At 44.3% G+C, this 12,094-nt stretch overlaps 1 protein-coding gene across 2 annotated transcripts in view; it reads left to right on the plus strand.

Moving 5' to 3' along the window:
- The first annotated feature begins 1,696 nt into the window (after positions 1 to 1,696).
- Positions 1,697 to 12,094, plus strand: part of LOC128348839 (guanylate cyclase soluble subunit beta-2-like) — a 34,686-nt gene continuing 24,288 nt past the window's right edge. The window contains exons 1-3 of one of the 2 annotated variants that reach the window (XM_053304516.1): positions 1,697 to 2,157; positions 5,412 to 5,485; positions 9,847 to 9,941. In XM_053304516.1, coding sequence (XP_053160491.1) covers positions 2,155 to 2,157; positions 5,412 to 5,485; positions 9,847 to 9,941 — 172 coding nt within the window. In that variant the 5' untranslated portion in view covers positions 1,697 to 2,154. Of the gene's footprint in view, positions 2,158 to 5,411; positions 5,486 to 9,846; positions 9,942 to 11,135; positions 11,198 to 12,094 lie in introns of those variants that run through there. The other variant, XM_053304517.1, reaches the window with a different exon arrangement.

A 12,094-nucleotide genomic window follows, 5' to 3' on the forward strand; every position in this document is an offset into this window, starting at 1 on the left:
TTTTAAAAACCCCAGCACATAGGTTAGCTGTGGTGGGCAAGCGCAGGGTGGCTATAGGAGCCACCCACCACCATTTGGAGCCCCCCCGGACCTTGGAGGCCATGGACCGGCCCCAAGGTCCAGGGGTTAGAGTGCCTCTGATCACACACTCCCTATGCATGAGAGCAAAGAGCAAATTGTTGCACAGCCAGCAGTCGCTTCTCCCTCAAGGGCCCAGGGATATTTCTCCCACTTGTTCAATTATAGCTACGCCCCTGACTACTAATACATTAACATATGGATATCCTTAAGCAAGAAGTTTCCATTGGTTTTAACTGATGCAAGCATGCAGTGGGCATCATCTCAGAAGAGGCTGACCCTCCCCTATGAGAGAAAAGGAGGAATGCTGCTTTAAGATCCTGCTTGCTTTCTGCAGTTTTTCTTAGAACTTGTATTTTAAAATATATTAAACTAGCTGGACCAGGCACAGAGCATCTGCGCCTCTAGTTCTCCCCCTCCTTCTCCCCACCATTCTCAGCCCTCCCACATCCCTCTTGGCTCTCCCCTCATTCTCAGCCCTCCCCCCTCTTCTCCCCTTCAGCTCTGCTCCCATTCTTGGCCCATTCTGGCCACTGTTTCCAGCCTCCCCCCACTGTTTCCCCCCCTGCCACTGCCTCCCCACCGCCACCCCTGCCTCCCCGCCTCCCCAGCCACCGCTTCCCCCAGCACCACTTTCAGCCATCTGGACATCCATTAGCCTGCCAGATGGCTGCCCCCCTCCCCGCCAGAGCTCGCTCACGAACTCTCACGAGAGCTGCCATGCATGGGATTAGCGACAGGTATGTTTGAGAAAATTATATATAGAGATAATTTAAAATATTTTTTAAAAAATAAGCTGTTGCCCTATTATTTAGGGGGCACTCTCTCTTAGTTGATTAGTAGTTTTAAAATGGATTAATCTAACCTATTAAGTGTTGCAGCTCTGCTGAGATGTTTTGCATGCTTTTCAAGCCTGACTGTGGCTTTCAATTGTTTTAAGGTTTTCATTTTTGTTTTAATTTGCTTTACATTGTTGTGAACTACCGAGAGACAGAAGTTTGGGGAAGTCTACAAATTAGATATTTATCAGGAAGTATCTTTATAAAGGCCTCCAGTTCACGGTTGAGAATTAGGACTTTCCATTTGTTCCCATTTCATTGAAAGCCTTCTGACAGGTGTCCTTAAAGAACACTGAGGAGTGAACATAGGAAGCAGCCATATACTGAGTCAGACCGTTGGTCTATCCAGCTCAGCATTGTCTTGTCAGACTGGCAGTGGCTTCTACAAGGTTGCAGGCAGGAATCTCTCTCAGCTCTATCTTGGAGAAGCCAGGGAGGGAACGTGGAACCTAGATGCTCTTCTCAGACCAGCTCCATCCCCTGAGGGGAATATCTTACAGTGCTCACACTTCTAGTCTCCCATTCATAGGCAGCCAGGGCGGTCTGACCCTCCTTAGCTAAAGGGACAAGTCATGCTTGCTACCACAAGACCAGCTCTCCTTTTCAGGAGTGCTGAGGTTCCCCTCGATTCTGCCTCTGTCAACATATCATAACTTGTGCTTGGTAGTGCAGATTAGGAGAACCGCACTCCAGCACGGAGATATCCTTTGGGGTAGTTTGGCACTTCAGCACCTCAGACCGTTGGACAGCGACCTCTGCCTTCCAGCGCTTCCCAGCTAAAGCAGACAATGGTCACGTTGAGGCAGCCGGGAAGATGCTGCACTCACGCTGGGAGCAGAGAGAGGCGCTGTTTCTGCGCCGGCGTAACCTGGCTCCTCTCTGATCGGATTTCCATTGGCAGGGAAAGGCGACTCCCTGGCAGGCCGGCGCAACGCGGGGGACCGGAGGGCAGAGCCAAGTAACCGCAGCAGGGTTGGGGAGGGAGGAATGGGGGCTGCAGGCAAATCGCGCGGAATTCTGACTCCCGGAGTAGCTGCGGATCCCTTCCAATGTGTCACGGTTCGCAAGCCCTCCCTTTGCGGAAAAGAGCTGATCGCCAGGCTCCCCTAGGAAGCTCGGCGTGTGCTGGACAGACAGAATATCTAGAAGGACAGATATTTTGGTTAAACGAAAGAGCCAGGCCCAATAGAAGAACACAATGCTGCACGCCATCTGAACGTTTGAGTCATGCGCCAGAATGGTAAGTAGCGGTTCTCTCCCTCCTGCCCCCAAACCTCTGTTTGCTTCAAGGTGGGTGCAACGGACCACGGGCTGGAAAGCAAACAGAGAGGATCGGGTGGAGGGCGGCGACGCTCTTTGTGTCAAACCGTTGTTAGAAATAGCCTGAGGTTGGGAGGGAAGAAGGGGAAGAATACCACCCAGCTCTTTTGCTTTTCCAAGCGAGGGAGAAAAGGAAATAATTAAAACTGTATTCTTAAAGCCTTCACTCCGGAGTAGTCCTAATAACTTTAGGAGGACTGCTTTGAGGATCGTAGGAGCTTGGTGCCATCCCGAAGGATGCCCAGACCACTTAAAGCAATTAAATGACTTGTGATCTCGTTTAAGACTGAAACCTGTAGTAGTCTCTTCCCAGTCCATTGGCCGATCCAACTTCCAGTAAAGTCAAACAAACGACTTCTGATTGATGCCAACAGAGGGCGTTGGGTTCTTCCCTCAGGATTTAGGAGAGCGCAAATACTCCAAGTAGTAGGACTACATAATCATAAGTAAAAGAGAATAAAATATTATTACTCCTTATCTGGGCTGATGATTGCAGATAATTATTGTCCATCATTGCCTTTGCCTTCGACTAGCAAAATAGGACTCCTTTTAAACCAGAATGCCTGCTTCATTTTGCCTATACAGCAGCTAGTGCAATTCTAAGCATGTCTGCTCATAAGTAAATCCCACTGAGTTTAGTGGGACTTGTAAGGATCATAGCGTTATATACATCAGCATAGCTGTGCTAAAGGGCAGTAGGCATTTAATCTTATAGAATTTAGCAATTAATCATCTTTCTTGTTATGACTTTGAGAAGCATACAAGAAATAAAACTCAATTCATCTTGTTTGTAAAGCTTTAAAGAGACTGGGAATTATTGGGTATATTAATAAACCTTCATTTAGCTCTCAGAAAGCATCCAAGTTATTTGGACAAGTGAATACTAATCAATTGGGGGAGGGGCGAATGAGGAAAAAATTATACCATCCCACAATAAATATGTTGACCCTGGATTCTATTGCTTTGGCACTATTTGTAAAGATCATTGGAACATAGATTGTTGGAACATATACCGAGTCAGACCACTGGCCCATCTAGCTCAGTATTATCTACACAGACTGGCAGCAGCTTCTCCAAGGTTGCAGGCAGGAATCTCTCTCAGCCCTATCATGGAGATGCCAGGGAGGGAACTTGGAACCATCTGCAGATGCTATTCCCAGGGGGAATATCTTATAGTGCTCACATGTAGTCTCCCTTCAAATGCAAACCAAGGCAGACCCTGCTTAGCAAAGAGGACAATTCCTCCTTGCTACCAGAAGACCAGCTATCCTTCTGAAACACAGGGATAACACAGGCCATTTGGATAATACAACTAAAACTAGAATACCGGCAGTGAATATTCAGGTGCACTATATTTGAAATATAGTACACCTATATTTGAGTGGTGTTGAAATATGGTGTTTTCCTGAAATATAAGTGTCAATAATACACACATACACACTGTGTATTCTCCTAAGGTTGTAATCCTATATACACATTCCTAGGAAGAGACCTCATTAAACACAAAGGGGACTTACTTATGAGTAAACATACATAGCAATGCACATCATGATGTATATAGTTAAAATGACAATTTCCCTTCTGACTTTACTGAAATATGTTTGCTTGATCAGTAACAATGCTGAACTACAGGATCAAACCATAACTATTAACATTGTTTTCAATTCTTTTGCTGTGGACTGTAGAATACATTGGTGTGGTGCATATATTGCATATGTTGAGTTTCCTTCCCCCCCCTTCAAATTCAATTTTTATTAATTTTAACAATAGTAATATTGTCATTCATTACAAATACACACAAAAAGGTGGACTTCCTGCACACATCTCTTCATGAATCATCAACTATAAAGTTTACCCTTGCTATAATAATAATTCAAAACATAAATTTAAACCCTTACAAACATAGCTAATCTACCCAACCTGCAGTGCATATGTTGAGTTTCCTGATCAAGCAGCACACTGGGAATTTGCTGGCAACCAATGAAATTGCAAAGGCAATTTAAAAGGGGCAATTAAACAAAGGCAGTTAAAAATGAGGTGAAAAGAAAGGGAGAGGGCATCACTCTTTCTTGTCAAAATAAATTGTATATGCCAAACCTATGTATACTTATTTAGAAGTAAGTCCTGAAGTCTGTGTACATAGGTTTGCAACTGTGCAGCCTGAATCTACTCATGTTTCCTCTGAAGTGTGTAGGGTTGCAGTGTGCAGCCATATTCGCTCCATATTTACTCAGAAGTAATCGATTAAGCTTAATGGAGCTCACTCCCCATTTTATTAGGCTTCTAAACTTCGTATATCTAATAGCCAAAATGCTGGAACCAAATAAAATAAGGACATATCCAACTGAATTCAGGTGTACTAGACAGGAATCTTCTAAAGAATGCTCATTTTGATCATTGATTTTGGTGTTTTCAGAGATGTCATATGTTCAGACATGTCCAGCTGGGTTCACATATAAAAGTGCTACACATATTTTATTTAGGTAGGCATTGGATTCTAGAATGTGGGTATAGACATATGGTAGAACTTTGTAAACAGCACAGAGGAATCTAAAGAAGCCTTAGCCATAATACATATGAGCACACAGTATGGGGAACTCAAGGAAATCCAGAAGAAAGACTTGAGACTGTTTTGAGATAGGTACCTAAAATTAGGGGATACCTAATTTTATACCAAACCAGAGTTCCCAAGTGAAGACACCTGCAACTGGTATTTGTTTCTGTATTTTGGTTTATGTGGTTGTAATATTGGCTTCTGTAAAAGTAGAGTTCTGAGTTCAGTTTAAAAAGATTTGCTGACCTTGTGTGAGAGACACCTTTTTGTGGAATTTTGAAAGTACTTAGCGCGACCTATTTAATTGATTATGTATTTATTATGTCTAGTACTTGATTTAGTTATTTAATATTGATTGAACAATAGTATAGACATTTACTTATTTGTTTGTTTTATTGAAACTGCAAAGCAAGCAAGAGGATTATGATTGTAAACGTGAAGAATATCATTATACTGCCAAATCCTCAGTCTGTGTGAATTCAGTAAATCATTTTTAAAACCAGTCAGCCAAAGCTTCATGTAATAAAGAGGAGTGCAAAATGTTTTTGTTTTTAAATCAAGTGTTGGTGCTGCTATCTTAAAATCCACCTTCTCTTTTTTTCATGCATTTGCTTTTGCAGTATGGCTTCATAAATACCTGCCTGAAATCTTTGGTGGTTGAAAAATATGGTGAAGAAATATGGGAAAAACTAAGGTAATTTATAAGAAAATTAGTCATTGACTTCTAGGACTAGGAACAGCCTAAAAGATGATAAAGTGAAATTTCCTGCTGTAAAGGAAGAGGACTCGGCACAGTAACCCACATGCACCATACACAATAGCCCTCCTATGAGCCCAAACTATCAGGTCAAAGTGGTCCCATGATGTTTTTTTCCCCAAGGAAAAAGATGTCTACACTATTTCATTGCTGGTGTGATGTCACATCATCTTGCATCATCCTTCCCAGATTCTAGAGATATGAATGGCACAGGGAGGTTTTATTTTGCTACCAGAGGATGTATGCCATTGCTGCACCTTTCCTCTACTTGCAGTTCTGGAATAATCATAGTCCTGTTACTCAGTAGTTTTCTAAAAGTACCTGCTTAGCTTTCACCCTTTTTTCTTCTTCATTCCCTCTGATGGAAGCTTTTCTTTTTTAAAAAATCTAGCTCTTTTTTAACATCTCAGAGGCTGTGGCCTGGGTTGTATAAACAAATGTGACCCTCCCATGCATGTCAACCCATGCACATCATCATCCCTAACATCATTTTAGAGAGTTGTTTGAACATATGGTGCAGCCACACTCGGAGTACTGTGTACCACATCTAAAGAAGGACATTGTAGACCTGGAAAAGGTGCAGAAGAAGGCAACCAAGATGATCAGGGGCCAAGAGCACCTTCTTTATGAGGCTAGGCTACAACACTTGGGGCTTTTTTGTTTAGAAAAAAACAACAACTGCAGGGAGACATGATAGAGGTCTATAAAATCATGCATGGTATGGAGAAAGTGGGTAGAGAGAAATTTTCTCCCTCTCACATAACACTAGAACCAGGGGTCATCCCATGAAATTGATTGCCAGGAAATTTAGGACCAACAAACAGAAGTACTTTTTCACACAACGCTTAATCAACTTGTGGAATTCTCTGCCAGAAGATGTGGTGACAACCAACAACCTGGATGGCTTTAAGAGGGGTTTGGATAACTTCATGGAGGAGAGGTATATCAATGGCTACTAGTCAGAGGGCTATAGGCCACCTCCAGCCTCAAAGGCAGGATGCCTCTGAGTACCAGTTGCGGGGGAGTAATGGCAGGAGAAAGGGCATGCCCTCAACTCCTGCCTGTGGCTTCCAGCAGCATCTGGTGGGCCACTATGTGAAACAGGATGCTGGACTAGATAGGCCTTGGGCCTGATCCAGCAGGGCCCATGTTCTTACGTTCTTATATGAAGTGAGATATACTAAAACAGACCACTGATCCATTTGTATGCACTCTGACTGGCAGTGACTCTCCAGCATGTCAGGCATGGGATGTTGTGCCCAGCCTGCTCCTGAGTCATTTGAGATGCCAGGGACTGAGCCAGTAACCTTGGGTAAACAAAGCACATGTTCTCTCCCAGTTTTACAGCCTCTCCCCCAGTGCATGTCCAAAGCACAAACACTGCAAGACAGAGACTGACAAAGAGAGAGCTGCTACTAGACAACTGTGCAAAACTGCGGCTACCATACTGGAACCTCTGTTTTTCTTCACAGACTAATAGCAGCATCTGGGGGGTTAATAAGATCAGGAAAACTGTGGGGGAAGGGGTTAAACTTTCCCCCCTCCCCTCCCCTCCCCTCCCTCCACTGAATCAGTGTATCTCTGATCCAGATTAGAATTCCCAGAAGCTTTAAAAAATCCTCTCTAATAAAACACTTGGTGTCCGTCCGTGGACGGACACCAAGCGTGCGTTCGTGCCTGGCCTGTTCTGGGCATGCCCAGAACAGGGCAAGGGAGGCACGAACGGCAGGACCCGGCGGCCATGTTGGGGCCGGGAGAAGGAGAAGTGGCCGCTGCCTACGCCAGGAGGAGAGTGCGGGAGAGGCGGCGGCGCAGCCGTGGCCACGGCCAGAGGTGGCGGTGGCCACGACGGGGCAACTGGCGGCGGGAGTGCGGGTGAGGCGGCGGCGGGGCCAGAAGCGGCCACCGCAAATAAAGGAGAGAGGCGCCAGGGGAAGAGGCGGCGGGGAAGCTGGCCGAGGTGGTGGCGGAGCCGCCGCCGAGGCCTGGCGCCGCCAGTAAAGCCGGGCGGGGGGGGGAAAACCTTGGGCCCCGATCCCACCATTCCCGTCCCCCCGCCAAATTACTAAGGGCCAAATTGGCCCTGAAAAATGCCGCCGCCGAACCGCCCTCCCAGCTGCCCGATCCCACCATTTGTACAGGAAAGAGGAGCTCGCTAGCAGAGCTCCTCTTTCTGCAAAGGCTCTTCTCAAACTGGCGCTTTGAGCGGAAAGGGCGTCCTTTCCGCTCAAAGCGCCAGTTTGAGAAGAGCCTTTGCAGAAAGAGGAGCTCTGCTGGCGAGCTCCTCTTTCCTGTACAAATGGTGGGATCGGGCAGCTGGGAGGGCGGTTCGGCGGCGGGGGCCGAAAGCATTACTAGCGCCCGTTTTTCAACGGGCTAAAATTCACTTGTGTTAAATAAAATGATCACGGATCTCTGGTATTATGTCTGTTTTATCCCAAGGGAAAAAGAGAATGGTGTTCTGTTTTAAAATAGTGCTGGAAAGAGAAGAGATTGTCAGGGGAAAGAGTTTGTTAAATGGATTCTAGGGCTATAGTAGCAGCCTTGGACATTGCAGTTGTGCAAATCCAGAGTGCTAGAAAAGTGTACTTTGCTGTTAAAGTTGTGTGTTGCAGGAATAAGCAGTATTATGAACATAGGAATATAGGCACATAGGAAGCTGCCTTCTACTGAGTCAGACCACTGGTCCATCTAACTCAGTATTGTATACTCAGACTGGCAGCAGCTTCTCCAAGGTTACAGGCAAGGTGTCTCTCCTAGCCCTATCTGGTTGCAGGTGCTCTTCCCAGAGTGGCCCCATCCTCTAAGGGGAATGTCTTACAGCTCTCACATGTAGTATCCCATTCAAATACAAACCATGGTGGCCCCTGCTTAGCAAAAGGAATAATTCATGCTTGCTGCCATAAGACCAGCTCTCCTCCCATATGGCAGTATGGCTATATATATATATATATATATATATATATATATGTAGTACAACAGGTTAAAAAAAAGTGTAGATCCACAGAATCCTAGTACTTCCAAGTGGAAAAAGAACCCTAACATCTGGAAACATTCAACTCTTACCACAACTGAGCATCTTAAGTTATTACCCCATGTTGCAAGTGTCTTTAAGCAAAGGATAGTGATTCTGCACGGCTGGGGATAATTCTAAACATGTATTAAGACAAAGATAAGTGATTGTCCTGTCTCTTAGAGAGATAGTAACAGTACTCTTTTCAGTTTGCCTTGTTACGCAGAACAATTTGCAATGATGTCCTGTGTTCACATCTTTTGTGACAGTCCTTTTTCTTGGTGTGATGACTAAGAAGTCATAGTGAAATGATGCATCATGTCTACATGAACGATTAACCAGCAGACACTGAAGGAGACATTCTTGTGTTATTTTTTTTACGATTAAGGAAAGGGCGGAGCAATTCATAAGCTGAGGTGTGAGAGTTGCCCACGTATTGTTCTCTTGGTGACTTCACATGCATGACCAAGTGATATTACTGTAATTTAACAACTCTCATGTTACACTCTGTCCACAGAGTGATAATAGTTATTAGTATGGTTGTGGTAATAACTATGATTAAAGAAGCAGAGTTAAGTTTATTGATGATTTTCCCTTCCCTTCCCTTCTCTTTGATAATGGATTCTGCATCAGCCAGAGTAGAGAAATATAGGCTCTTTCCTTTCTCACATGTCAGGAATGCATGATTCCCCATCTTTGTTATCTTTGTATGTGTCTTGGTATGAAAATGCAGGCATACCTCCACTCCACCATCCCTATATTTTCCACTTCCAAGAGAAATGTTTTTGAAATCATACTTTTTTTCAGGAGGGAAAGTCACCTTGTGATGACTCTTGTTTTTTGGGTTTTTTGTTTTTTTTTTAAATCATCACTCTTCAACTGTGAATCAGGCTTCAGTCTCATCCATTTCATTAGGCTCATTACAACAGCAGCATTTGCACGATGCTGCTCTGCCAGCCCAATTACTGCAGAGATTAGGTTGTCGTTACAGTCTGGTCTCCTCCACTCTCCCAAGATTCAGCTCTCTCAACTGGGAGTTTCATCATAGGCTAGCCAGTGCATAGCCTGCCTTCAGAACCCCATCTTTTCACTGTTGGCAAGCAAGTCATTTTTGAACTGTGAATCCCTAAATATTGAGTTTAATCTCAGCAAGGGATGGGAATGGCTTTGCTGGGCAATGGCTATCCAAGTGGGGGCCATTTGTGAAGCACCTGACTGGAGGAGGGCAAGAGACAGACACAATGTTGATTATAGTGCTGCGGAACCTGTGTTATTTCTGTTACAGAGCCCAATGTGGAGTACAGGATACATTTTTGACTTTTGAAGTTTACAGAGATGATATCACAATGCAACTAATTGACAAAGCATGCAAAATGCTGGGTATGTATTGTCAGGAAATATGCATGGTCTCTCTTTATTTTCACTAGTTTGAAGTAAAATAGACTGATGCTGTAGCACAGCGATCCTCACTATTTTTCAAGCAGGGGCCACCTTGTCAAAATCCCTTCAGTATGAGAGCCATTTCCAACTCTGTGTCCTCCACACAGTGCTGTGCTTTTCTCAGTGGTGGGAGGGCCCTTTAAGAGAGACAAAGCCCTCTCTTAAGAGCTCTAAGAGGAAAGCACAGGGAAGTGTTTCCAGCACTCTGTGCATGCCTTTCAAGATGGTGCAGGGGCTCAAGAAGTAGAATTGCCTTGCCCCCCCAAAAAATTCTGGGTTTCACTCAGATTTTAAGCATCTCACCCAGATTCCTTAGCCCACCCAGATTCGCCCGGATTTCAGCTTTATTTATTTATTTAGCAATAGCAATAGCAATAGCACTTACATTTGTATACCGCTCTATAGCCGGAGCTCTCTAAGCGGTTTACAATGATTTAGCATATTGCCCCCAACATTCTGGGTACTCATTTTACTGACCTCGGAAGGATGGAAGGCTGAGTCAACCTTGAGCCCCTGGTCAGGATCGAACTTGTAACCTTCTGGTTACAGGGCGGCAGTTTTACCACTGCGCCACCAGGGGCTCTTTCTATTTATTTATTTATTTTTAAAAAGTTAAACTCTAACCCTTGTAGAAGTGGAATTATGGAACAAACTGTGCAGTCACTGCACTGCTCAAAAATTATCTTAAAGCTAATTTTTATAATATGCAAACTAAGCACCCGGATTTGGAAAGACAGAATATGGCAACCCTATCAAGAAGGCTCCATGTCCCTTCAAGGAGGCCCTGCCCCCACCAGCACTGGACAAAGGGCAGCACTGCATGAGGAGAATGGTAGTCTCCGCATGTTGCTAGAGGGACTGCACAGAGTATTGAACTTTGGACAAAACTTCACACAGGCCCAATAAATAGTTAGTCAGAGGGCCACACTTAGGGGTTAATAGTGGGGTGCCACTGGGCCCCAGGCCTTACCATGAAGAACACTGTACTAACAGAAGTCAGTTGGAACTTTGCAGCAGACTTCATGAGAGCAAATTATGCTCTCAGTACCTGGATGCATTTAGCCTTTGTGTATGCCTTCTTCTGCTAGTATATGCGATTGCATTTATTACATTTCTAACCCACCATTCCTCCAGGGAGCTCAAGTCAAGTGCCTGAGACTAATTATCCAATGTTATCCTCACCAGAACCCTGCAAGGTAGGCACACTGTTCGAAAGCTTTGCAAAATAAAAAACTATTCAGCCTCCTAAGGCTCAGGAAGGCCCTATGGCATAGCCTGAAGGCACATAATGCAGAGAACTTGCTAAAGCTAAGCAAATCTGGGTCTGGTTGGTCACTAGATGGAAGGCTACCTAAGAAAACCTGTGTGCCTCCTGGAGTTCTTTCAAGGAAGAAAAGCTGGATTTAGACATAGATATAAATATAAACAAATATGAAGTAGTGAGCTTGATGGGTCTCATTGGCAGCAAATGTCATGTGTAAGTGTTTTCTCTCCCCTCGGTACCAAAAGAGACCAATAGTCAAAACAAGGATCCCTTAATGATCACTGGATGTAGAGGAGTTCATATTCCAGCTGGGTAAGAGGCACCTTGTAAAGTGGTGGGTCTCTTATATTTAGTGGGAGGCGAGGAGTAACTGTCCCTGCTCCAATGTCTGTTGTTGCTGGTGTCTCCTTAATGTTTCTTCTTGCATTGTGAACCCTTTTGGAACAGGGATCATTATTCTCATTCCTTTTGCTATGTAAACTGCTCTGACAACTTTTTAAAAAGCATATAAATATTTTAAACAACAACAACAATAAGGCAGCAAGTAACCTAGAGAGGAAGAGTTTCGGCAGGCATAAATCAGCATGGTTGTTTGAGAGATTTTCACTAGTTCAACTAAATGGAGAATGTGTCACTTTTCTAGTCTATAATTAGCAGCAAAGCAACAAATGAAAGCCTAGGCAAGGGAAGGCATAACTGGCATGTCCATGGGCAATAATAATAATTTTCCCCCTTTAAAAAACAACAGACCATCTAGAAGCAGCATAGCAGACTGACAAACTGAGAATTTCAACTAAAACATGTTGGTCATTGTGTGATGCTATTGACG

Source organism: Hemicordylus capensis, chromosome 3 (genome assembly GCF_027244095.1).
Source record: "Hemicordylus capensis ecotype Gifberg chromosome 3, rHemCap1.1.pri, whole genome shotgun sequence".
Lineage (NCBI taxonomy): Eukaryota > Metazoa > Chordata > Lepidosauria > Squamata > Cordylidae > Hemicordylus > Hemicordylus capensis.